This window comes from Akebia trifoliata, chromosome 9 (genome assembly GCF_017979445.1).
Source record: "Akebia trifoliata isolate Shusen 1 chromosome 9, ASM1797944v1, whole genome shotgun sequence".
NCBI lineage: Eukaryota > Viridiplantae > Streptophyta > Magnoliopsida > Ranunculales > Lardizabalaceae > Akebia > Akebia trifoliata.
This window is the reverse complement of record NC_141383.1, coordinates 488,820-516,819: the sequence shown is the minus strand read 5'-3', so window position 1 is coordinate 516,819 and position 28,000 is coordinate 488,820. Positions and strand designations below refer to the sequence as shown.

The 28,000-nt window shown below is 37.7% G+C and overlaps 2 protein-coding genes across 2 annotated transcripts; one reads left to right on the top strand and one right to left on the bottom strand.

The window, feature by feature from the left end:
* Window positions 1-3: 3 nt before the first annotated feature.
* SEC10 (exocyst complex component sec10) lies at window positions 4-27,791 on the bottom strand. Its single transcript, XM_086454891.1, has 24 exons — window positions 27,606-27,791; window positions 19,955-20,038; window positions 19,606-19,854; window positions 19,442-19,516; window positions 18,898-18,999; window positions 18,581-18,737; window positions 17,360-17,479; window positions 17,174-17,265; window positions 9,289-9,457; window positions 9,129-9,205; window positions 8,935-9,033; window positions 8,738-8,828; window positions 6,080-6,165; window positions 5,791-5,964; window positions 4,106-4,159; window positions 3,875-4,003; window positions 3,657-3,749; window positions 3,421-3,567; window positions 2,634-2,731; window positions 2,462-2,546; window positions 1,967-2,025; window positions 680-778; window positions 509-592; window positions 4-395 (listed from the first exon to the last, which is right to left on the bottom strand). Exons 2-24 carry the CDS (start codon window positions 20,036-20,038, stop codon window positions 317-319), a joined length of 2,502 nt encoding a protein of 833 aa, XP_086311017.1. The 5' UTR covers window positions 27,606-27,791; the 3' UTR covers window positions 4-316.
* LOC147393960 (histidine kinase CKI1-like) lies at window positions 24,701-25,689 on the top strand. The gene is made up of 2 exons (XM_086454512.1): window positions 24,701-24,976; window positions 25,024-25,689. Exons 1-2 carry the CDS (start codon window positions 24,701-24,703, stop codon window positions 25,687-25,689), a joined length of 942 nt encoding a protein of 313 aa, XP_086310638.1.
* Window positions 27,792-28,000: the final 209 nt, after the last annotated feature.

Below are 28,000 nucleotides of genomic sequence, written 5' to 3'. Positions count from 1 at the left end.
GACTAAATAATTTTTTTGTTGTAACTGAAGCAACAACAACAATCTCAAGAGTATAAATCAAAGCATTAAAGGTATAGATCTGTGGGTTATTGATTTGTACTTGCCAAACATATACACTCAAATGAAGAAAGATCTATACGATTTTCTGCCCAATTTAAAATAGAAAAAAGCTACATAATTTGGTCTCGTGCCCATTGGAATCTTCTTCAGACAAGAAGGGAAGCTCGCTCACCTCTGCAACTCCTTGATTCTCCCAAGTACTCTGATAACCAAGAGAATGGTATATTATCTTCTCTACTTGTGTCAGTGGTTCTTATTAACTAGAACTTGGCCACAAGGAGCTTAGTCTGGCTGCAAGCTTCGCAGATTTGTAATCCTCTCTAAGTTGAATGAACCTGAATTGGAAGCCAATTTGAATAAGTTATTTATCACAAAAGAACTAGTGTAAGAAGTTAAAAAAAAAAACCCCGTAAAAAACAAAAAACCCAAATAATAGAATCATTTATACTTTTGTGCATCTTTACGGATACTCGAGGTTCCCTCAAACAAAGAGGAAAGGCTTTCAGGTGCAACAATGAAGACATTGGCCATGCTGAAACATATATAACACTAGAAAGTTGAGATTCGATAAAATAATTAAGAAAGAAGAAAGAAGCAATACATATATTCTGCCACTTACATGCCCAACACTTCAAATTTCTCATCGATTGAAGGGGCATTGAAGCTGCGCACAAACTCCCCATACTCGGTGATGTCACGCTTCAGCCGCAGCCCACCACTGTAGAAAAGAACACAGATAAGTTCATAAAATAGAACATGGAGGAATCCATTGCCACTGGTCATTGTTGAAGAAAATGCAGGAAATTTTGGTTGACAATTTTTTCTTAATTTGGTAATTAAGAAGGTGTTGTTTCCAGAACCTGTCTTAGCTAGTGCATTGCTATGCACTCGATAAGGAGGGTTTGTTAGTTAAGATATTAAGCAAAATAGCGTGGATGTTACCAGAGGATTGTATGCAGACTAAAATCATTAAACTCTGCTTAATGCAAAATGTAATTCAAACCCTTGAAACTTTAAATCCCCTCATTATCAAATTGTTTCACAGAAAGCTGGCCTAAGTTACTGGAGTTAATCTGTCAAGTTACTGGAGTTAATCTGTCAATTTTCTGGATTTAACTTGGCTGAGGCAATGCAAAAGCCTACTGATTCTTTACAAGAAAAGGTCGAGCTATTATTCAATTTAGCTGAGACACAGAAGAGTACCACGTCGGTGTCCAGAGAGGTTGGCTAAACCTTGCAGATTTGACCGGTAAATCAATTAGTTTTTGGAGACCAAGGATGAAGGAAAGTTAACAATTGCAAATCAAGGAGCTAGCAAGAGAACGAGAACAAGAAGGAAACGGGCAAGTATTGCCAGCCCTTTCCTATTTTCCTCTTAAGGGAAAGCTCTTCCTTGAGATACTTCACTTTTGTAAAGCCAACTACCCTAAAACGTTTTTGTCTTCCGACTACTTTTCTTACTGAACAGAACTGCTCAAAGATGAATATTTTCTCTTGAAGTCTATCACTATCCAGAAAAGAAATGGCTCAGTTAACAACTAAAACAGAAACAATAGAGATGCATAGGTCCTGTTCTGACACGAATCTTTCAGTTAGTAGACACAACAGATCATAAAATTACTACTACCGTACCAATTAATTTCTCCAAAGACAAGTTTTTGACACGTGCTTGCACATATCATTGCCTCTTACTGCTTCTATTAATTAAGCATGAATCGTGGATGGAGGTCAAACTTCGGAATTAGAGGCCCAATTTCAAGATCAACAAACATGGAAAATGTGCAGCTAGAAGAAAAGAGGGGGGAGGGGAGAGAGAACAATAAAAAATACCTCAGGAGGACATGAGAATAATAAATTCAAAGCATGACCAATCACGCAGCTCTGAAACTTGAGAACAGATGGTTACCTAGGGTTAAAGGTGTACTTCTGCCAATGGTTAAGTAGCCCTTTATGCAAGCGGTTTCCCTAAAACAAGAATGGTAATCTCATTATCACTGAAAAAATAAGACATATCATACATGTCAACATATGGATGGGGAAAGCAGTAAATACAATATAGACTCCTTAAACAAAGATTGCAATTATAAAAGGTCCATAACATTCTACAATAATATGGGATTGGGCACATTTGCCTGCCGTGAAAGTTGCATGTGCATTGCCACAACGAAATTCTTCGTCTGTTATTGGAAATATGTGGGTACATACGTCCGTCTGTGTAAAATGCCACAATAGCTCCAAAGCTTTGACTTGTATATGAACATGCTTAGCACATGCCAATTTACACATATATGCCCATGCATACATTAGCGGGAGCAGTTAAGTGAGAGTCTTATTAATGGCAGTCATGGAAACATTCATTTCAAGGCCACATCAGAGATTCCAGAGAAATGAACTACTGTACCAATTCAGTCAGAAAAGCTTGTTTGTTTAGACCTTCCAGTGCGGTGAATGCAACCTCAAGTACACGGGAGAGGTATGCAACTACTCTGATCATGAGGAAAAAGAACATTAAGGAATAGCTACATTAAATAATCAGAATGTATGTACGTTCTGATATGGTAAACCAGATTTACCTTGTGCAGGCATTTGTTGGCCGATGATCTGGAGCATTTCCATCATCTGGTGATCGATAATCTGTTGCCTTCTGTTCAGCAGACAGCAATCGCTCCACCTGAACAAAGGTTTCATAAGATAAAAGGTAACTCATGAGGAAAGGAACCCAACAATACTGAATTAATCTCAGCTTCCACAAAAATGAAAACCAAACATGAGCATGGTATAAGCCACCACTTTCTATGTCACAGTGCTAAACTTGGCCTAAGCAAATTACAGAATATACTCTATGGGGAACACAAAAAGCATATCAGAATCATAGAATGTGCGAATACCCACAAAGTCTCAGTACCACATTTCCTTTCTGATGACAACAATTAAATTTAAAAGAGCGGCCTAACAAAGGATATGTGGTGCCCTTATTTTATGCAGTTTCAATCATTATATTAAAGTGGTCAAACAGTGGGCTAAACGAGTCAGACAATATGTTATTTCTTTTAGTTATTTGTAAAGGGTAGTTTGGTCTTTTCCATGTAAGTAGGAAAAACCTTTAATATTAATAAAGTGGGTGCTGCCATGTCTCTAAATTACTGAGAAGCACGACTTCTCTTGGAAACCCTAACCTAGGTTTTCCTTCTCTTTTCTCTCTCTTCTTTCTTCTCTATTTCCTCTCTCTACCCTTTACTTTTCCTCTCTGTTTGAACTCTGCGGATCAATCCTATATAAACAGCACCGAGATCAGATTTCATCTCAATAACAAGTTCTGAAATTAAACACATTATAAATGGAAATTTCTCAAGGACACACCTCGGCCATCACAGTTTCAATGCATTGTTGAAGCCCTTTGTAAGCAGCACTCTCTGCACTGGACATAGCCGTTGCCATTTCTTCACAGGATGCGGCATGTGCACCATCCACAGGTAGTAAGAGCCGAGAAATAGAGTTTGTAAAATACTGGGAAAAAAAAAGGACTCCACATCACTAATAGAACTTTATTATCAATATGATAGTAGGCCTAATTAAAGTGTCCAAAAACAGCATACTTGCTGGACTATAGCCACACTGCTTGCACAACGTTGTACAGCCACCATGAAAGATCTGAAACTGCTTTCACCAGCAGCAGCAGCTGCTTCTGCCTACAGGTCATCAGCAAGACTAAATTATAGAAGATACTTTTCTAACTCAGAGCAGAAGCATAACATGATATAATGTAGACAGATTAAAAAAATGGAAGAAATTTTAAAAACAAAAGGGAAATTACAGCAGAAGCAGCTGCAGCAGCAACCCTTCTACTAACACTTGTGCCCAACACAAATCTTTCTCTTAGAGCTGCAGCTTCATTTAGGCTATCTCTGGCCCGTTCAAGCCCTTCTGTTATGTATTGGCTAACCTGCAAAGGATAAACCTTTAGTACCTGAGGCACGGGTTGAATGAATTAGACCCTACTTCAACTGAACACCAGAAATTTAGAATAAAATCAACATTAACTTACTTGGTCGAGCAAACAAGTGAACACTGCTTTTACATTGGTCGCAAGAGTTGCAGGCTGTACAAAGTGAAACACCGGACGGTAAGTAAAGACTTCTTACACAGCACGCCCAGTAGAAGAAAATAACGAAATTATGCACTTGAACATTCACCGCACAAAGTAGAAAGAAAGTATTTTCGGTTGGTCATAGATGCACTCAGAGCAATAGAATCATCTTGAAAGAACAATTCTTCTAGACAACTTAGGAGCGGGTAGATAATACAAACCCAGTGACCTAGATTGATGTAGGACATCTACAATCCTAGTTAGAGTCTTAGTAGTTTATTAATTCTAGTAGGATTTATATTTTCAAGATTTAGTAGTAGGATTTCTATTTTATAGTTATGTTAGAAGTACAATTCGTTGTTAGTTTCTAATTTGTTTTAAAATTCATTTTTATTATTTAAACTGTAATTAGAAGTGCTTAGAAGTATAGTCACCAAGTTAGGGTTCGGGAATAAGTCGGCAAGAGAAAAAGTCGAAAAAAAAAAAAATCGAAATAATGTTATTTTTTTCTACTAAGTGATGTTATCATTTATATCATCAAATCCTATTATAAACTTAATAAGAAATAGTCTTGAAAAAATCCTTTTAAAATAGCTTGCTCAGCAAAAAAATAAAAAAATCACATTTTTTTGTTTAAATAGAAATTTTTTGAAAAAGTCGGGATTAAATCGCGATTTTCGTTTAAATCGCAACTTTTTCAAAAAGTAGTGATTTAATCGACAATCTTTAAAATTGCGATTTAAACCCGATTTTTTGAAAAAGCTAGCGACTTTTGTGACTATGCTTAGAAGTATTCAAATTAAATTACAATAAGATCAAAAAAGTTTCTATAATGTTATAGATAGGTTAGGAATGTTAATTTTTGACATTTTAGTAGGATTTTAAGTTGTTATGATGGAGTTAACGATATAAGGAGCTCTAAATCCGAAAATTAGTAATCAATCAATACAATTCTTTGCTTAAAACAAATTTATTTTCTAGTTTTCTAGAGTTTTAAATCCATTGATTCCCCCATTTGAACCTATTGGTTCGACTTAGAGTTCATTGACTCTAAATCCTATGCTTCCACCACACTATAGATTCAACACAGAGCGATCATCATAGCCTTATCCCAACTATTTCTAGTAGGTCACAAAAGACTTCACATGCCACCTCATGGTTCTTACTTTTCATTATGAGGACAGAAATTTTATGAACCGTGTGACCTGATGTGGTCATCATCATCATTATCATCACGGAAACCCTATACCATAAATTTGGGGTCAGCTGAAACAACCTTGTTCCACCACTCAATTCTGTCTAAAACAATGTCTTACATCATTCTAGTATGTTCATATCTGCTCTTACTATCATATTCCACACTTTTTGTCTTCCTCTTGCTCTTTTAGAGCTAGTTCGAGGCTGCTTATTGTTATGGCTTTCCAAGGATTTGAGGCATAATCATGAACTTCCATACAAAAACATCCCGTTTTTTGTGAACGTATAAAAAGACTTCGCAAATCATTTGACATTCAACAAATTAGATTAATAGTACCCAAATGAGTTGTGGGGTGCAGAAACTGAACATCAACTAGTATTGAAAATTGGGACATTATAATACGAGGGTAACATATATGACAAAGAACACTTTTGGAAACCCTTACCTGAGGAGAAAACAAAGTGCATCTAGAAATTGATTCTTCATTCCAGCGCACAAACTCTGTTACTACGGTAACAGATATCTGCTGGTGTGAAGATGGCAGAGAAGCTCCTTTTGAGCGTCCAATTGTCCCTGTTGACTCAGATTGTTGCTGGCTTTCAGCACGCAATTCTTCCATCTACAAAGCATGACAGAATGCTTATCAAGGTTGAAGAAAGTGACAAAAATCCACAACCCCGAAAAGGAGTTAGAACTCAAAATGTAAAAAATGAAAATAAAAAAGGATTTACAACCTTCGCTTGATAGAGCTGTCTAAGGGAGGCCTGCTCATGTTCAGCATACTCGTCTTTGTGAGCAAGAAACAGAGACTCTGTGAGGCCTGAAACAACAAAGATAGCTACTCTTAGGACACAAAATCCAAAGTTCAGCGCAACTTAATTTGCTCTATACAAAGATTTAATCAAATGGGTAGTTTCCACTAACAGGAGTCACCTAAAAACGCCAATCATTCACTGCTATCATGGTTATAAATATAGGAATTGTTCAGTTATCAGTAAGCTAACAGAATGAGACAAAAATTGATATAAAAAAAAGAGGCCACATGCAGAATATGGCATATTGCAAGGATTTTGTCCTGGTCAGGCACAACCCTAGTAGCTTCCACTACAGCTGTGGCAAAAAAAATTTTAATCATTAAAGATAAATTTATTGAGAAGAGAACAAGGGGGGACGAGATGACCTGCCCAACACAAAGAGAAAAGGGAAACAAAGAAAGCAAAACACAACAAAAACAACGATGCATGACCAATAGTTACACTCGCAACAAAGAACACACCCTATCCCATCGCACGACAAAATCTTCAAAGATGATCTCCTTGAATTCCTTATAAAGTTTGCACCAAGAAAACATAAACTCCAAAATCAAAAGAACTAGGCCTTGCAACGTGAAAATTTTCCCTTAAAAAATGTACCAATTGCGTTCTTTCCAAATCCCCCAACAAATTGCAAAAGGAGCCAAGAACCAAAGAATCCACTTGGAAGACGAGAAAAAAAACCCCCCACAACAACCAAACTTCCAAAGTCGACTTAATGGAATGAGGAAAACAACCCACTAGACCGAATAAAGACAAGAAGTGCAACCAAACGTGATGAGCCACCTGGCAATGAATGAAAAGGTGATCCACTATTTCCGCTTGAGAACCACACATACAACATTGATTCGGAGAAATAAAGTCTCTTTTGATTAACTGATCCAACGTTGCGAATCTTCCTAATGCCGCCGACCAAAGGAAGAAAGATATCTTAGGGGGTATCTTACCACCCCAGACAAAAGAGTGAGGGAACATTGTTGCGCTCCTTGGGGCAATACCATCATACAAAGATTTAACCGTAAACCTTCCATCTCTAGTGCCTTCCCACACTCTCTTGTCTTCCAACGAGTTTTGCCTGTAGCTGTTCTCCACCACAACAATTAGCCTCCCTAGCATGTCTACCTCCCAATCATTAAAAGTTCTTCTAAACCCAAAGTCCCAGTTTGTCATGTCATTTTCAAAAGACTTGAAATCCGAAATAACTTGATTTTTTTTAAGGACAAATCGAAAAGATCCGGAAACAAGTCCCTAAGGGGACCATTCCCACACCACCAATCCTCCCAAAATCTCACCTTAGTCCCACTCCCAACCTTATATTTTACTCTTCTCTTAAAAAACGGAAGTCTTTTCAAAATACCCTTGCACACTCCACACCCAATTGCACTTCTCACCGGACCACTCTCTTACCCATTCCCCTTTACCCCAAATTTATCAACAATTACTTTCCTCAAAAGGTTTTCCCCCTCCTCCCCAAACCTCCAAAGCCATTTCCCCAACAACGCCGAATTCATAGATCCAAAATTGCCAAAACCCAAACTCCCATTCTTCTTAAGCAAACATAATTTACTCCACCTCACCTAATGAAGTTTTCTCAAGCCGTCTTTTCCGTGCCACAAAAACACACAACAAATTCTAATTAATTGCACTTCCACTCTCCTTAGCAATGAGAAAGTGAAGAGATATAGATCGGAATACTAGCTAGAGCACTTTTAATGAGTGTAATCTTCCCTCCTTTAGAAAAAAGCTTAGTTTTCCAAGTACTTAATCTCTTTCTCATCCTTTCAATCACCGGCTCCCAGATGTCTTTGCTTGTATAACCCATTCCCAAAGGTAGCCCCAAATATGTGGATGGAAGAGCCCCCATCTGGAATCCAATCGATAAAATTGACAAAACAAAAAGGTGGATTGTGATAGTGAAAGCGGATATGAACTCACTTTCAATAAAAGAAGACATGGCTCTGAACATAATTCACTGGAGGAACATGATTCATTCAACCAACCCAAATTTTTGGATAGATCTTTGATAATGATGAAGATAAACGATTACACAAACAAAAAGAAGACATAAAGGAAAGGAAAAAAAAAATCCCCATGACAAGAAGTGTCCAGAGTCTTGACTACCCTCACATGGCAAAAAATGGTACACATACGTACCTTATTATGCTTCTCTGGAAAGCTTGTTCATATTCTCCATTCTCAATATGTGGGTTACTTGTATGCTCAATAAATAGATGAGTTATCATTTTCCCTAGTACTTACCATCCGATTCTTAGAAAATCGTTAGATAACAATGATTTGCACATCCGTGTCAGTGTCCCACACATATATGAGGTGTTTGTGGCACCTTAGAGAAACTCAAAACAGAAATTTATCCTTGCACGTGTATTACAATATAATATTGTAGCCATATTTTGAATAAAAAAATTCTCAAAAAATAAAAATGAAATATATGACAAGCAAAATTTTCCATACACCACAGAGCCACGAAGGTGTCGCATAGGAAAATAAGGTTTTCTCCACTATAGAACTGCAGGTTTTACAATATACAGGGGATACCAACATGTGAAGTTATTGCATTACCCTCAACATCCAAGTCACCACAACCAACGGCTCGTAAGTCTCTAGCAAGTTCTTGTGTCTTCTCATACGCCACTGCTAGAATTCTAAGATACTGCATCTCACCCCAAACAACAACAGAAATTAAAGTCGAAAAAAAAAATTTAAGTGGGATCAGTCTAAAGAGATGTATATATAGAAGAAAAACTAGTTCAACTCACTAATAGAAGCCCCCCTTGTTCAACAGGAGGTAAGTTCACAAGAGATGGCTTCACTAAAAGCTTGTCTAAAAGAGCCATTACTCGCTGCTCCAAAACTCTCTATATAAAACCAACAAATATTGTTCATACCACTACAGTAAAAAATCTTGAATGTAACCCATAAAGAACAAAAAGAGGAATTGGTCCCATGATACCTGCACCAGGATCGCCATGACATCATTAGGAGAAGGAAATACAGCCATTATTGTGGCAGCTTCCTTTCGCACAGTATCTGCAAACCAAACAACCCAAATATGTCATTTATCATTTAAGACCCTAATCGCCTGCCTTACGATCAAGGAAGATCTTTTAAACCTGTTATTTCTTTGTACAATGAAGAAAGTCCGCGTGCGACATTGCTAGGACTAGCTTGTGAACCCTGATCACCAAGAACCAACTTGGTGTCGGCATTCATTACCTCCACATCCATAAACATTGGTCGAGTTCTCACATAATGTTGCATGGCACTCGTACCCCTGTTAAACTGCATGCACACAAATAGACTGGTAAGAGACACACCAAATCATTTGATACTTCCTTCTAGAATTACAAGATTTGCCCATAAAACTTATTATCAGCCCGATTCAAAGTTTTGCGCTGTTTTGAAATGTTTTGGCAGAACGGGCTCTGCTGAGACCGGAATGAAACATTAAATATTAAAATGTTTCAGTAGAGACCGTTTTGATTTTTCTCTAGACCAAAACATTGCATCGCAATGAGATTTTTAACCTTGATTATCCGTGAAAGATATTACAAAGATGGGCTTAAAAAATAATTGAAAGGGCACGTCTTTGACATGGTCATTAAGGCCTTTGGAAGCTTCACCATTATGTATAAATATCTGCACAGACAAACTGTTGAAAATATCAAAAAGTATCCCAACTCATCCAAATTCTTCCTTTTCTCCAATCATGTTCACAATACTCCGTGTGTCACTATTGTGAGTTCGCAACTAAATAGGAAAACAGAAGATTGAACTCGAAATATACTGTTTAAATAAAAAAGGTTTTTTTTTTCTTTAGAAATTGGAAAAAAAAAAAAAAAAAAACTCTTAAGGGAATTGAAGATTTATAGAAATATCAGTGCCACACAAGGAAGTTATAATTCTCTAAAAAATAAAGTTTTTTTCCCCTCTTCATTGTACCTCCCAAAAAATGAATATGCTTATAAAGTTCATCATTGTTATCATAAAAGCCTCATCCCTGACTTATTAAAAGTTGACCTGCAAGATAATTGAAGTTACTAAAACTTTCCTCATGAACCCCATCACAAAACAAGCAATAGAAAGTAATGAAAATATGTAATTTCTTTCTATGCTTATTTCTATTTTTCTATTGTTAGTTTTCTATGTAAGGGCATTTATGTCCATTCTCATTTTAGTTTATATATATATATAATCTCTGTCAAGCTCTCATTATGAGACTTGAGAATTCTCTTCTACAATTCTTTTTGGTATCAGAGCCTCTAGAGAATCCAACGCCCCCCTTCTTGGGTTTTTTGTCTCTTTTCTTCCCTTCCCCTCTCCTTTCTTCCTTCCCCTATTCTCGGATTTTGTGAGACCTACTGACCTAGAGCAGCTTCGTTACAAGATCTCCCCTTCGGGGGCTTCTTTTATTTATGTTTATCAAGGTTTCACATGATGCAAGTGAGTCTCTACGCTGTGTTGTATGCCCTATGATAGGGTTTCTATCTTGAGATAGATCTTTTGGTTTGGATTCTACCCTACGTTAGGGTTTGTGTTTGGGATAAGGTGATTGGTAGACTACCCTGTGATAGCAAAAGGTTGCTGTTGAGAGCTTTTGCGACAGTAAAGTTGACCCTCTTTTGCCTAGTTGGAGACCACGATTGGTCCCTGACCTTGCTGCGATTGGTTCCTGACCTTGCTGCTGCCCTACAGAAGCCTTTTGAGGCCCTGCGACAGCAACCTTGGAGCTTTATTTCCTTGCAACAGCAAGTGGGGAACTATTTCTGCCCTCTTCTGCCTAGTTGGAGACCATGATTGATCTCTGACCTTGCTGCTGCCCTACGGGAGCCTTTTGAAGCCTTGTGACAGCAACCTTGAGAGCTTTACTGCCTTGCGACAGCAAGTGGGGAACTATCTTTGCCCTGTGACATCAACAGAGGTCTGCTTGGGAGGTTTTCTGCCTTGCGACTGCAAGTGAGGAGGCTATTTCTACCCTACGATAGTTTCTGATTTGTTTGCTGACTTGCTATTTGGGTTGTTTGCTTACGTGCAACAAGGTTATTTCTGCTGTTTTTTATTTGGATTGCTGCTTGGGTTGTTTGCTGCCTTGCGAGAAGATTAAGGTATTAATTCTCTTGGTCTTGGTTTGGTATTACACGTGATCTTGATCTCCCCTCAATCCAAATATTTTTTAAATTCTTGTTTATTGTGAGCGATGACATCGACTCAAGTGATCAAGGATTCCAACACTACTCTTGGGACAAATTCCTTCCTTCAACATATTACCAATGCCCTAGTAGATGGTCTTTTCAGTCATGGTCTCGATCTGTAAGACTTTATTTGTGTAATAGAGGTAAATTTGGTTGGTTGTTGGGCACTATTCATAAGCCACTTCTCACTGATCCCAATTTGAACAATGAGAAACCAACAACTGCACTATTCTTGAGTGGCTATTTAATTCCATGGAGCAACGCATCTATACCATGTTTATATACCAAGAGACTATCTCTTCGTTGTGGTCCGCCTTCACTCAGACATATGCGCATGCTAGGAATGACCCACGAGTTTATGAGTTGTATCGGGCATTGACTAGGCTACCCATGGTACTCAGAGTGTAGCTGATTATTTTGGGTGTCTTCAGCCCTGTTGAGAGGAATTCTCCCATTATGAGTTTATGGCTGAGTTGTCTGCAAAGGCAGCAATGTATATGGTGAAGAGGATTACTCGACACCAGACATACCAGTTTCTCATGGGTTTACGTCCTGAGTTTGAAGTACTTCGGACTCAAATTCTCAACAGTATTCTTTTACTTCCTTATTTGAGATATTTACGACCATTGATAGTAATGAGCATTGTCGTCTTATAATTTCCTCTCAGATTCCGATCCTTGGTATTCTTCCTGCTCCAACTACAGATCAGATGACTCTAGCAGTCAATTCAAGTTTTTATGACTCTCATGTCCCGGGATCTGGGAATTGTGCTCGTGGTGGTAAAGGGAGTGATTTTATTTGTAGCCAGTGTGGGAAGTCTAGTCATGAGAAGGCCTGATATTTTTAGCTCTATCCCCATCTGTTGCGATCTCTTATCATTCCTTTGTGACATTCTACTCCCCGTGTCGGCACTATTGAGACATCTTCAGTCCCTCTCACTAATTCTCCTGCTTCTCTTGGTACTATTGATTTGCAACAGCTCCAGACTCAAATTGCCAATATTGTATAAGATCAGATTCATGCTCATACCCATTCATCTTCAACTGTGGCCTCAATTACCATGCCTCCAGGTACCCCCTCTGCATTTCATGTCACTCAGTCTAGCTCTGCCCCTCTAACATGGGTAATTGATTTTGATACCTCTAATCACATGACTAGTGAGTCTAGTCACTTTACCTCCACTATATTTCCTTCTACTCATTGGGAGGTTCGTCTTGCTGAAGAGTCTCTTACACCTATCTACAGCAAAAATACCATCCCTTTATCATCTGGCATTTTCTTTGATTCTATGCTTCATGCTCCTCACCTATCCCTTAATCTTTTGTCTGTGAGTAATATTACCAAATCTTTAAATTGTTCAGTAACATTTTTTTCTACTCACTGCATTTTTCAGGACCTAACTTCGAGAAGGATTTTTGGCAAGGGGTATAGAAGAATGGGTTGTACCTATTTGGATCTCAGCCTACTGTTATGCTTCCATCCTCTGGGAGCTACATTTTTTCTTCTTAGTCTTTAGATTTATGGCATACTCGCTTAGGACATGCCAATTTTCAGCATTTATATTCTTTATTTCTTGATTTAAAAACCTCCTGGAGTGGACACAAGTTTCAGTACTTTGTGTGTGAGCTTTCTAAATATATACGCATACTTCTTATATTCCTCGCATGTATCGGTTTAATGCAATATTTGATTTAGTTTATTCTGATGTGAGGGGACCTTCCCCTGTTACTTCTTTTACTGATTATAGATATTATGTCACATTTATTGATGAATATTTTTGTTGCACTTGGGTTTATTTGATGTGTTCTCGTTTTGAAGTGCGTCTTATTTTTGTTAATTTTCTTTAAATGATTCAAACTCAGTACAATATCACTGTTAAATCTCTTAGGTCTAATAATGGGTGGAATATATTTCTGATGGGATTCGGTCACACCTTCACGAGCATGGTATTCTTCACCATTTGACTTGTCCTTACCCTCCTTAATAGAATGGGGTGGCAGAACGAAAGAATCACCACCTCACGAACATTGTTCGTTGTCTTCTTCGAGAGATGCATGTTCCTAAGTTATATTGGAACATGGCGGCCCTCATTGCAACTTCTCTTCTTAACAGTATTTCAAGTCGCACCTTGGAGGACTAGGTGCCTCTTTATGTTATTCGTCCTGATAGCACCCTCTTTCCAACCACACTTAGTTTTTTGGTGCACTTGCTTTGTTCAGGACAACCCTCATCGCATGAAATGAGATGCAAAGTCATTCGGTGTGTTTTCTTGGACAACTCATCTATGTCAAAGGGGTACCGATATTATGATCTTATTTCTCATCATGTCATACATTTTATGGATATCACTTTTTTTTTAATGTTCCCTATTTTCATGCCACATCTCCTTTGCACGACTCTTTCCCTTTGCAGGACTCTTCTTATGTTCCTTCTCCTATAGTACTGCCTTCACCGGTCTACGATCCAACTTCGCCAACACTTAAGGTTTACTCTCGTCGCACTTATCATTTTCCAACATTGTCAACCTCCTCCTTGAACTCAAGTATATTATCTCCTAACTCTGCTGTTATCCCATCTATTTCTGACTATATTGCATTTCGCAAAGGTAAGCGAAGGTGTGTTACTGATCATCATATTGCCCAATTTATTTTTTTATCAAGTACTCTCTCCTTATCGTGCCTACCTTGCTGCTATTGCTTTTATTAGAGTTCCCCGATCTGTTTCAAAGACTTTACAAGATCCTCAGTGGACTACAACTATAATTACTGAGATAGATGCTTTACAGTACAATCATACTGAGATATATGCTTTGCAGTAGAATCATATCTGGGAGCTTATTCTCCTTCCCTTTATGGAGCAAATTGTTAGTTGAAAATGGGTTTTCACTGTCAAGTATCTATTGGATGGCACTGTTGATCGATACAAGACTCATCTAGTTGCTAAAGGATTTACGCAAACTTCAGGTAAGGATTTTGGTGCTACATTTACTCATGTAGCTAAACTTTCTATTGTTTGCCTTCTTATCTCCTTAGCTGCATGTCATTCATGGCCTCTTCATCAACTTGATGTGAAGAATGCCTTTTTTTAATGGTGATCTGACTGAAGTTATCTATATGGACTAGGGGTGTCAATGGATAGTCGAAATCCGAATCCGAATTCGAATTCGAATTCGAAATTTTCGGATATCGGATTCGGATTCGGATGTCATTTTAACATTCGAATTAATTTCGGATACGAATTCGGATGTTACGAAATCCGATTCGATAATATCCGCTCCGATTATAAAGACATGTATTACGTATTCAAGTTGCACAGCAAAACTTATTTATATATACATATGTATTCTCGTGTATTCAAGTTTCACAATGAAACTAAATTTCAATTGTTATCTTCTCAACCCATAACACAGAACCAGAAAAAAAACGCAGAACGAGCTAATAGGTTTCGGCTGTGCAAGCTCCCACCGGCGAATATTAAGATAGGTTTTTCCTCCCTCTCTCTCTCTCTCTTTCTCTCTCTCTCTCAAAATAAAACTAAAACCCTTTTTTTTTTATTGTGCGAGCTCCATAACGGCATAACCACCATCTTATTCGGCCAGCGAGCATCAGGTAGATGAATCGGCGTCGGAATCTCTTACTCTCTCTCTCTCTCTCTCTCTCAAAAGCTCAACGACATCGTCAGGTTAGGGGTTTTTTTTCGGATATTTCGAATAGTAAATAATTTCGGATAATTTTCGAATAATAAATTTCGGATTCGAATCGGATAATATCGGATATCCGATAATTTATTCGGATACGAATTCGAATATTTGTTAGTGGTATCCGATCGGATTCGAATTCGAATTCGGATATCACTGAAAAATTTCGGATTCGAATTCGAATATAGCACTATCCGATCGGATATGTATCCGTTAACAGGCCTAATATGGACCCCCCTCCTGGATTTCGTCTTCAGGGGGAGTATTCTGATAAAGTATGTCGCCTTCTCCAATCCTTGTATGGCCTTAAACAGTCTTTGCACGCTTGATTTTAGGGATTTTCTGAGCTTATTTTATCTATGGGGTTCTCCAAATGCCACTTAGATCATACTTGTTTTGTTCGTCGATGATTGCATGACCGTTGCACCATTGTTCTAGTTTATGTGAATGATATTATTTTGACTGGAGATGATGCACAATGGATCGACAAGGTAAAAATGTTATTGGGTAGTGATTTTAAGGTTAAGGACTTGGGTCCCCTTAAGTACTTCTTGGAGATAGAAATGACCCGTTCTAACCGTGGTATTTCGTTATCTCAGCGCAAATACACATTGAATCTTCTTCAAGACACTGGTATGCTTGGTTATCATCCTGCTTCCTCTCCTATAGATCATAATCATCGCCTTCATGCAGAATCTGGTGATCTATTATCTGATCTTTCTTCTTATCAAAGACTCGTAGGCCGTCTGATTTATCTAACACTATGCCGGATTTGACTTTTGCGGTTAGTTTAGACAGTCAGTTCATGCATGCTCCGCGCACTTCTCCTCTTGACGACGTTCATCTCATTCTTCGCTACTTGAAGTTGCGTCCTGATTTTGGGCTTTTCTACTCATCCACCGCTCAACCTCATTTGTCCTGCTTCACTGATGTGGATTATGCTAATTCTCTTACAAATAGGAGATCTACCTCTGATTTTTGCACTTTCCATGATTGTAACATGTTCTCGTGGAAAAGTAAGAAACAAAGTATGATTTCTTATTCTTCTACTGAAACTGAGTATCGAGTTATGGCCCGTGGCACATGTGAGCTTATTTGGCTTCAGTCTTTATTGACGGAACTAGGTTTTCCTGGCTCTAGTTCCTCCACATTGTTCTGCGAAAACAAATCTGCTATTATGCTTACTTCTGACTCTATTCTTCACAAGAGAACTAAGCATATAGAGGTTGATGTCCACTTTCTTAGGGAGAAAGTCCGATCCAGTACTCTTCAGACAGTATTTGTCTTCTTCGGATCAGCTTGCCAACGTGCTTATAAAGTCTGTTGATCCATCTGTTACTAACTCTCACCTTATCAAGCTGGGTTTGATTGATATATTTATCCAGTTTGATAAGAAGTATTAAAAATATTTAGTTTCTTTCTATGCTTATTTCTATTTTTCTATTGTTAGTTTTCTATGTAAGGGCATATATGTCCATTCTCATTTTAGTTTATATATATATATATCTGTCAAGCTCTCATTATGAGACTTGAGAATTCTCTTCTACAATTCTTCTGAAAGATCCCACTTGTCTTTAAACAACTTAGTAGGATCAAAAAGGGGTCCTGATCAATAGTTGTTGTATCTGTGTGGGTGACAAAGTTTTTTTGGATTCAGAATTTAGAAGAAATATAAATGATTAGGAACGTCTAGTAAAAATTGATGGCCTGGAAATTGGAAGTACCCCTAAGCAAACATTTTTATTATCTCAGATCTTTTATATGCAAGGATGGAGAGAATGAGGAAGCGGCTTGTAGAGGGTACATCTAGTGGTTGGCATGAATTTTTTTTTTTTTTGTTAAGTGAAAGAAATAATATTAAAAGCAATGGTTGAGATAACCAGCCAATATATACAAGATGATGATAGTAGATATAAGCATGGTCTTGATCCCATACACAAATCACAACAACGAAAACAAAAAATAGAGAAAAAAAAAAAGGAGGGGGGGGGGGGGGGGGGGGGGTTAGAATATGGAGTTAATAATGTAAAGAAGTTAGACAGCTCCGTAAGGTCTAGGAAGAGCAAGAATATCACAGTACAGTCAGTTATAATGATTGAAATATCTTACTTGAGACAAAATTTTAGCGCACTCTTTCATTGTTGATAATTCACGCCTTTGTGACGCCGCATCAAACCGTGCCAACAATCTATTCTCCAGTTCTGAAAAAGGGAGAAGCAATCACTACTTAACAAATATGACATTTTGCAAACTTATAAAAGAAAGAAAAGAAGTAATGGATACCCATCAACCCACCATTGCAATAGTCTTGAAGATTCGCAACTGCAACTTCTAAGCCTCTGCTTGCAGTTGCATTTCCCATAACTGATGGGACAGTTATGCCATGTCTTCCAATATCCTCCTCAGCAAATGCCCCTAAAATGAAACGTCATGGTGCAATAGTTTATAATTGATCATCCAATATGCAGAAAAATATTGAAGTGCATATCGAAGAATATATCCATAGAAATATTTTTTGGAATGAGAACAAAAAGGCTCGAGTTTGATGTATGCAGCAAGACCAACAGTATAATGACAAGATGGACCCAAACAAGCCGGTAAAACCCATGAGGAGCCTGCATTTTACACATTATGAGGGTTAAGCCCATAAGTGTTTGGTCCATGAAATGTGTCACAATGGGCAATCACAGCCCATGGGATAGGTCCATGAGGCCACCACATTGGAAACTGCATGGAACCACAAAGAAAAGGGAAACTTCCCACTTTTGTTCCAAACATGGTCAACATATGATGCCTGGGAAGATGTAGCAACCGTGAGATCCATAGACTCTAAGAAAGTTGCGTGTTTAGTTTGAAGGGCAGATAAGGTTAGGAAGTAATCTTTTCTAGTAAGTACAAGTGTTTGGTTTATAGTAAGAAGAATTAGAGGTTAAAAGAATTAGTAAGCGTTCCACATTGGGAACCTTGGGGTTTTGGGTAGAATTTAGAAAGTTTCTACGAAGTGTGGGGGTGGTTAGTTATATATATGTAATGGGGATGGAGTAAAGAATTTTTTATTATCGAATAAGAATTCTGTCTTCTCTTGAAAACTTGGTGCACACGTCCTTGTCTAATGGCTTCCAGTGTTTGTTTCTTTATAGTTTCGCCGGATTATTTGCAATCGCATCAGTTTCGATTGCGCTACATCATATTCTTTCTTCTATTTCTGGTGTGAAACCAAAAATGTTTTCAAAATCAAATCCATATACTACAGTTCTACAGCAGTGTAAGTTGGCATGTCTGACATATTTAGCATTGTCCCATACTTTTAAGGAAAATCTTTTATATATATAAGAAAAAATTACAATCTCCTAGCCCTTGGTTTTCTCTTTAATCAATGTCCATCTTGAACTTTTCAATTTAAGAACGAAACATTTTATCCCTGGTTTCAGGTAACATCCACTGCCTTAAGTAAAGAAAAGAAGACTGAAGAAAATAGTGTCCATTACAGTAAACAAGACAGTAATGGCAGCTTACGCAATTTTTGTGCAACTGAAGCAGCCTCGGCAACACGACTGTCATCAGAAAATAAAGGTGAAAGTTCTATTAGGTCTCCTGGGCTGCTATTGAACTCCATCAAGTACTTTATGAGCTCTATTGTTTGACTAGCAGTTTCTCTCTGAGCATCTGCACTCTGATAAGCAAGAATCATGTTTATTAAAACATCACATAATGTGCAAACCTATTTCAATCATGTATGGAGAACTATGAATTGCATCTCAAGATTGGCAGCCTTACAAAGTACAAGGAATCAGAAATGCATGTTAATAAACCATTACAGAGATGAACTTTACCTGTAGATGATCTCCAATTTTTGCAGCAGTCTGTCCAACACTAGATATACGGGAATCAAGCCTGGCAAAGCTATCAAATAGGCCATCTACACCTTTCTCCAGCTGAAATGGGACGACCAGAAGTAAATTGAAATCATAAAATTAAGACACATACAAATATTAGATTAAGACCATTTTTTTCCAATTAGATTAAGACCCAAAAAAAATGAGGGCCTATTTTGATAGACTACGGAATTTTGAATTGCTGATTTTTACAAGGAGAATATAAAAAAAAAGATTCTACAAAGCCAGTTTGAGTAACAAAAATAGGAAAAATCAAGCTTATTTTCGATGTGTGCTCTGTAGGTATTCTTTGGTCCAAAGGGGAGTGTGGAAGCTATTTGATGAATGGGAATTCATGTTCAAGGTTTTTTCTTGGAGCGTGGGTTGCAAAAATTGTGAATGGTGCAGAAGCTCGGGCTCTTTTGCAGGTTCAAATAATCCACCATTCTCCCCATGTGGTTCCTATTGTGATTAAGGTAATTACAGAAATATCAACACTAACCTCACCGAGTGTCTTGCGGTGCTTGGAATCTTGGACCGAAACCTCTTTCTTAAGATTGTGCAGTCTTGCATCAACCTTGAAACCAAAACAGAAAAAGGCAAACACCTCAGCATACAATATCAATAGGTACACACAATCCATAAGCTATAGTCCGGAGGATGTACCTTTTGTCGAAGATCAATTAACTCCCTACAAGAATCCTTGAACAAAGACAAGAGAGCATCTACTTCTGGAAATAACGGACTGGAGAGACCTTGTGCGGCTTTTGGCGCATCAGATGGAACTCGCAAATGTCCATTGGGCAAACTATCATTTCCACTAATGCCCTCCAAATAATCAGCATCTTCTCCATGAAATGATGGGAGGAGCTCATTCACCAAGTTCCCAAATAATGCATCAAAAGAAAAATCACCCTACAAATAGGAAAAAGATATTCATCTCGTCTTTCAGTTGAGAGATGCTTCGAACCACTACACAACAAAAACAAACAATTCATGTAGTTCGAATCCCTACCTTAAAATCATCTATGTCGAGGATAAGTGGAAGTGAGCTAACAGATGATTTATCGCCTTTGGTTCCATCTCTACTCTCTTTCATCTATAAGCCAAGGAAGACTAAATTGTAAGATTCAAAGCCCTACTTACTTAGTATGCAAAAGTTCATCTACTGCAAGAGTAAAATTACACATACCTACAACGCAAAATGTTTTGTTTAATCTAAATAGACACAAAAGTTAATGTTTCAAGAAAATAATTTGCGTAAACTCATGCAAACATGGATTTTGAAATGTGAAAATCGCATTATCAATCTGAATTACTAGTGTAGAAACAAGTTTCCATAAAAACACAACACATAATATGCCTTGTATTTTAAAGACCCATAAATCATTAACGTCACAAGAGATTAATTTCTGATATTTTTGTTTTTTAAATAAAAATGGATCAATACTACATGGGGCTGAATCTCAGTGGATCGTAGCAAGTCTACTTTTGAAATGTGAATATCACAATAACAACCCCAAATAAAACGAAAAAGTCATCTAGTTGGCAATACGAAATAAACGACCAATACCCACCACACTAAATTAGTGATTAATTAATAATTATAATTAATAATACTAAAAAGTAAAACAACCCCAAACCCAGAACAGTTCTAATAATTCTAAAGCTTGAATTACAATAAAGTCAATCGAATTAAAGGGAAAATAGAGAAAATTGTTTGAATTTCAGCTCCAAAATAACAATTCTGTGAAGTAAATAAAGTAGGAATCTTCTTTGATCCCTTGAAACAACAAATTAAAACTGAATCTATAAAGGGAGTTTCAATCTAATATCAAGAAAACAAAATCAGAAGAAACGAATGAGTAACTCTTTGTTAGATCGAAAGAGTGACGATGAGACGAGAAAGGTTTGATTTTCTCTTCTCTTTCTGCTTATTTCTTCGTTTGGATTGATCGAGAGAGAGAGAGAGAAAGAGGGAAGGAAGAGAAATTCTGGTCCAGGTTGTTTTAGGGTGTATTCGGCAGTATTGTATTATTTTCAAACGAGAAAATAGAGAGACGACACGACATGACTATTTTAACCTTATAATCTTTGGCTATTTATTTTATTTTGTGATGGCTAAAGTTGAAAATAGAATTAAAAACGTAATTTTTCACTCTGACAAGTGTCGACAACTCAATCCTGATTCCTGACTCGAGAGTTTTAGGACCAAAACCGATAATAGTCTCATTCTCCGAGCAATGGGAGAGGTGGAATCATGGTTTTAAAACTCGGTTTCGCGCCTCATCTTGTCCATGCCTAATATCGAGTTGTCTCGAACGAGAAGTCTCAACAAGTTTTTCCATAAGTTTGGGACGTGTTGTTCAAAAATGAACGGTTATAAATCTCGTCCAATACATTGACTTGTTCGTCCGTGTCGTCCATGCCAGATACCAAGACAACTCAGGAGATATGTCTCGATCTCGAACAAGTTTTGAAACTAGGGGTGGAATTGGGGAAGTGAGAGAAGTGAAATAAGAGTTGGGTTTGAAGTAAGAAAAGGTCAAATCTACTTATGGGTTTACTGCTAACATCAAGATATGGTTCTCCAATTGATGGAGGAGTGATCTCCCTTGGGTTTCCATTAAAAGCTTTTGCTGATTCCATTTCGAGGATTGAACTTCACCTAGGTGACTTGTATTTGGTTACGAAAGATGGAACATTACACATACACACAGGACCTCTCAGTGTCATCCCCAATATCAATGTGGTTTCGATCAATCTAGGAGGTCAAGCAGTTAATATTTCATGTGAACCCAGTGAAAGTCTGTTAAGAGCTACCAATGTAAGCATTGTGGGAGAAATATATATATATATATTCCAAACAGTGAGTGTCTCCAAAATGTCAAAGAACAAAATTTTACTAGACTGTTGGCCCAAAGTTCTGTAGCTGTTACATCTAGAACAATTCTATAACACGATGTCAGATGAAACTTATTTGTAGCGTAAACACTAATTTTTTGAGGATGCCAACACAGATGATAAATCACATTATCCATAGTAGTTCTGTAGGGTATTCTAACGTCCGAGACCTCATGAGGACATTAGTATCATCCCATTCTTTATTGACAAAATAGTCCTGCAATATAATATGTGCTAAGTTATATTGAAGGACTATTTTGTCAAATAAAAGAACAGGACAATGACATTATAAAACATGGTGATGATGATGAGGATACAGTGATACACCAATCACAAATTGTGATCTAAAACGTAGAATTGATAGAGAGAGGTCAAGGAAAATTCTCTTAAGGATGGAATTCTTTCACACCCAAAATCTAAAATATTCCGGTGAGAAGATTTGCTGCCGTATATATTGCAGCTCCAGTGATGGCACATTGTACAATCTGCTCATGCGAGCTCTCATCAGATGCAAGTGCTAGTGCCGCTCCTGTAATTGCCCCTGCCACCGCACTATTTTTCTTCACCAAACAATATCACCCATTGGAGAGATTCTTTCCCAGTGTTTTTCACCATTGCTTCAAGAGACTTTCTATTGGTTTCCCCTATCATCAATGAGATGGATGACTTTCAAGAGCTTGTCTAGTTTCAATGGTTTTGTTAAATGCAGATCCATTCCTGCATCAAAAATGGTTCTAGTTTCTTCCTCACCCTCATGAGCTGTTAGTGCTATAATGGGGATATGAAGACCATAAATCTCCTCTTCAATCTGTATTTGTCTTGTTGCTTCATATCCATTATTATCGGCATCTCACAATCCATGAAAATGTAATCATAAGGAAGAAACTTGGAATCTCCTTTTGTCCTATGTTCTATCTCCCGTCGAGTCTTACTACTTGTTCTACAACTTCTTCCCATTCTCACAAATTTCAACTGATGCACCAAGTTTTGGAATAATACTCATAGTTATACAGCATAACATTGGTTGATCTTCAGCAACCAAAATTTTCTTTCCACTCAATGGCTTATCACCACTTCGACTTCTATCAGACCTGATAGGAGTGATCAGTTCTGTGGATGGACTGGGGCATATAGAATGTTTTTTTTTCTGAAAAGTAGGGACATATAGAATGTTGCATGATTTGCTCAGAGGGTTCTGGTACATAGCCTCGGACGGTAGTGGCACCACCAAATTTTGGAAGAATTCTTACGACTTGATATAAGCGAGACCCATGAAATGGTTTAATAATAACGTGTTCACGTTGAGATAGCATTTTCTCCTCACGTCTTCTTGATTCAAAGTTACTATTAGGTGTGAACAACCATACAACCTTGCATTGTGAATCATGGAGTTCTCTTCTAAAATTAGTCAATATTGAACAAACATTTGAGAATTGATCGCCGTTACCATGATCAACATCGAAATCAATAACAATCAATATGAAACTTGATACACTTTTAGAACTTTTCCTTCTAAAATTAGAACTTTGCCTTGCCTCTCACCTTATAAACTCCTGGGCCTCTCCATTCATTGCCAATTGGTTGTGATGAGAAACAAGCCTCTCTCTCTCTCGGTGAGAAATCTCTCAAAGATTTCGACGGTGATCATCGCAGGAAGTTCGATTTAATCAGAAAGAAACGCTAGGGAGAGGAACGACTAGCCAATTTCAAAGGCTTCGGCACCTTCAGTTGATCCAGACAAACACAAGGAAGAAGTGTAGTTGCAAAATCATGATTGATCATAGTCGACACATCCAATGAAGCCCATCTCATCCCTCGCTTTGCAGCCCATGTGTTTGTTCATCTTTTTGGCATTAGTAGTGCTGTTGATTCCAATTTTAGTGATCTTATCTTGGTGTGTTATGACTAAGAGAGTTGAAGATGCTGCTAAGTATGTTTCTCACAATGTCCACAATGTGGCGCTTTTGGATATTGAGATTGTGGCAAAGTTCTTACTTCCGATTAATTCATCAGCGTTGCATATCACGAGAGTTTTAAGCTCATCTCTCAATGCAAGCCAAATGTCATTATCTACAATTGAAACTAAGGTGGCTCATAAATTGTTTCTAGTATTCTCGACACTCCGACAATCACTTACTCCAACACTTCATTTGCCAAACTACCCCAAATGCCTCTATTGTGTTTAATTGTTATAGCCAACCAATAGATAGGCTCACAGGGATGCGATATGGAGAAGCATGTATTTTGAATCTAGAAGTCTCCATTGACGGATCAAGCTGGTTTCAACAAGCATTGAATAGTCTGAATGGATACGCCTCACTTGGGAAGGGATGGGGCAAAACTCAAGAGCATTTGTTTCTTGGCACAGCTCCAATTGATGGAGGAGTGATCTCCCTTGGGTTTCCATTAAAAGCTTTTGCTGATTCCATTTCGAGGATTGAACTTCACCTAGGTGACTTGTATTTGGTTACGAAAGATGGGACATTACTCATACACACGGGGCCTCTCCATGTCATCCCCAATAACGATGTGGTTTCGATCAATCTAGGAGGTCAAGCAGTTAATATTTCATGTGAACCCAGTGAAAGTCTGTTAAGAGCTACCAATGTGAGCATTGTGGGAGAAAAATATTTTTTTTTTACTGTGCACCAATTGAGATCGGCAGAGTTCAAATGGTATCTCTTTTGGCTTTCTCTCACAAGGGATTAGTGTGCTTTGTTCTCAAGAACAACACATTAGCTCTTATGCTTTTGGTTCTAATGCTAGCATCTGTGGCTCACTCTATTTCCTTCTCCACATTCTTAATTTTTAAAACTGCTAGAAAAGAGATGTTACTTTGTGCCGCACTTAGAAAACAATGGAAGCAATGCGACAAGCAGAAAGGAAAAGTATGAACAAGAGTCTTTCGTTTTCCAATGCGAATCATGATGTGCGCTCTTCTCTTGCAGCTCTCGATGGTCTGATATCAATGTCTAGCATAGTGGTTCCTCCTAAATCTCGAATATATGAGAATTTGAACGAAATGAGAGGTTATGCTTCACATCTTGTGGGAATTTTGAATTCTGTTCTTGATACAATTAAAATTGAAGCTGGAAAGATGCAACTGAAAGATGAAGAATTTGATTTGGCACAAGTCCTTGAGTGGATGCATTTAATTTGTTCTATCCAATTGGTATGCAGAAAAGCATCAATGTAGTGTTGGATCCTTGTGATGGCTCGATTCTCAAACACTCTCTTGTCAAAGGCGATCTTGGAAAATTTAAACAAATCGTAAATAGTTTACTCCATAATGCTATAAAGTTTACAACAGAAGGTCATGTATCCGACCGTGCTTGGGCCAAGAAAAGAAGTTTAGAGAACTTGATACTTGCTTCAAGTAATGTTGGGATGTGGAATTGTTTATCATGGTTAGCTTCTAAGAATAATGAGGCTTCCTCTGACTTGAATGCACTTCATGCGAATCAAAGCCCAACTTCTATGGAGTTCATAGTTGAGGTGGATGACACTGGAAAGGAAATCCCAAAGGAGAAACATAAATCTGTCCTTGATGACTTTGTTCAATATAAAGAAACAGCCCTTGAGCAAGAAGGCACCGGCTTAGGACTTGGGATAGTTCAATCTCTGGTGCGTTTGATGGGTGGAGAGATCAGAATTGTGGATAAGGAACTTGTTTCAGATTCAACATGTTGTTTTCCACACGAGGCCACGATGTTTGCTACTATTACAGAAGAAGAAGAAGATGCTACATTACTTAGTCATCACATCCCAGATGAGTTACATAAGCATTTAGTGCGAAACTTTTCGAACTTGAGTGTCAGATCACAAAGATCACATGTGTGCTCTTAATTCAAGGAGATGGAAGAAGACAAATATTACAAAAATTCATGCAAAGCCTAGGCGTAACTGTTGTGTATCTAAGCCAGTTTGAACGTCTTTCTCCTACTCTCGAGAAGATAAAGCGCAAATTGCATCTCACCCAACTCAGCTATTCAGGAAAATCCGATTTCAGCTCACTTAGTGACTGCTTGAGTAATTCGGCATCTTGTGATCATAATGTGGGAACAAAACATGGTATCAGAGCGCAAGGTTCGTATAGGTCACGGGTTCGAATCTTTCCACTTTATGGGTGCGGGGGGAGTGTTGAGTGTATATTTTCCTCCACTCTCGGGTGTGTCATACCCCAGTTAAGACCCGTGACCCCTCTTATATTCATAGTTCTCCTCTTCTCCATAAGATCGGTCTTTTGGAGTAATTGGTTGGTAAACAATGGTGATGCAAAGAACAACTAAAAATTGTAGAAAAAATAGATCTTAACTCACGAGAAACTTATGCAAATTATCTTGGATATATATCCAGATATATAAAAGATAATTAAAACAGAAATTGGTGCAGAGAAATAAAAGAAAACAAGAAAACAACTGAAGAACAGAGATTGATCAAGATTCGACATTGTTTTGATTGCAAACCAGGTTTGCAACATGGTTTCATTTGAATTTAGATAGTTCTCAATCTTCTCCTTCGTATCAACGTCCAAATAAATCAATAAGGAACATATTACCAAATAAGTTTTACGTTTTTTTTTAAGTTCTTAGAAATTTATCCCACATACATCCATGTGGCATCGAATCATGGTTTTGGATGCCCAAGATGACGTGGACAAAAAACGTTCCTTAATAGTATGGAAGGTGTAAGGAAAGAATCTTTTTATATAAAAAATATATGAAATCCTAATCAATGAAATTGCCCCCAACGAGATATAAACTCAATCTCCAAAGATTTGCTCTAATCCTAAAAAATGATTTGGTGCATCTTATTACATTGTTTCATGCCTAATACTCTAATATATAAAATATAAATAAAATAAATATATTTTGACAAACAAAGTAACATAATTTTCTTACCTTTTTTCATATTTTGTGGGATTCAGACACGGTTGATCCGAGATAGGTTATCGAATTGAATTCTAACTGGGTCACATTCTCATCAAAACCCATATCTTAGATCCAATTGGACGGTTAAGATCCAATTTGAGATGGATTATCAAATTGGATTCTAACTGGGTCACATTCTCATCAAAATGCGTTGATTTTCTTCACAAAAGCCATTCAATTGGACGGTTAAGATCATCTGTGGTTGATGTTCAAAGAAAGGCCTGTCCATTGTAGAACAATCGAACAGTTCCAGCAGAAGCACCATGCATAAGCAAGGAGTGTTATAGTAGGAAATCATTTGGTACTCAAAACCACGTCTCATTAACTTCTCACTCAGACAAAAGAAGGTATTAGGCTTCGATCAAAAGAGGTTACTCGTCCATAGTTTGCTCAATTAAAAGAGGCCCCTCATTGTCTCTAGGGTCTTTGATCCAGGAACAACTATGATTTCTCGAAACAGGGTTTATGGTTTCAGATAGATAAATCTAATCCCAGTAAAATCAGAAATCAGAAATGCTAAAAGGTAATTTCTTTCCATGATTCCTCCTCTTTTCTTCAGTTTTTGTTCTCGATTCATCCTTTCTCGACAAAAGACTCTCAATTTCTCTTTTTCCCTTTTTTTTTATTTTAAGTTTGTAATTGCTTCGATAAAGCTGCATGTTTTCGTATTTTTTTGGGGGCAAATTTTGATTCATCCATGACCACGGCTGCTATCTGGTTTTTGAATGAGGGTTTGCTTGCATAAGGATTTCGGAGCCTTTTGTTGTCAAAGATCCCTTGTGAATTGTGATTGAAAGAGTCGAAGTGAATGAAAAATAAAGGAAATTTTACCTTGGATCTATCTTCGCGAGGAGCTGCTGCGTGGTTGACCTGATGTGTTGTCGATCTTCGCGAGGAGCTGCTGCTGCGTCGTCGATCTTCGCGAGGAGGAGCTGATTAGAGGTTTTCTTCAGGTAAAATTACCCACAGCCGTCTGTCTCCGTCTTGACGAAGAAGATGGTGTTTTTTTTGTTTTTGTTTTTTTTTTCTGTTTTGGGGAAATAAGTCGTCGTTGTGTAACTTGGTTCGGTTTGGTTCGGGTTGAGGTCAATTGAAACCCAAGTGATATAGGTCGGTTCTACTGAATAAGAACCAGAATCAAACCAATCCAAATAGAATTAAAATCCGTTCGGTTCTATGGATTGTCAATATTCTATAAGTTGTAAGTAATATTTTTTAATGAAAAA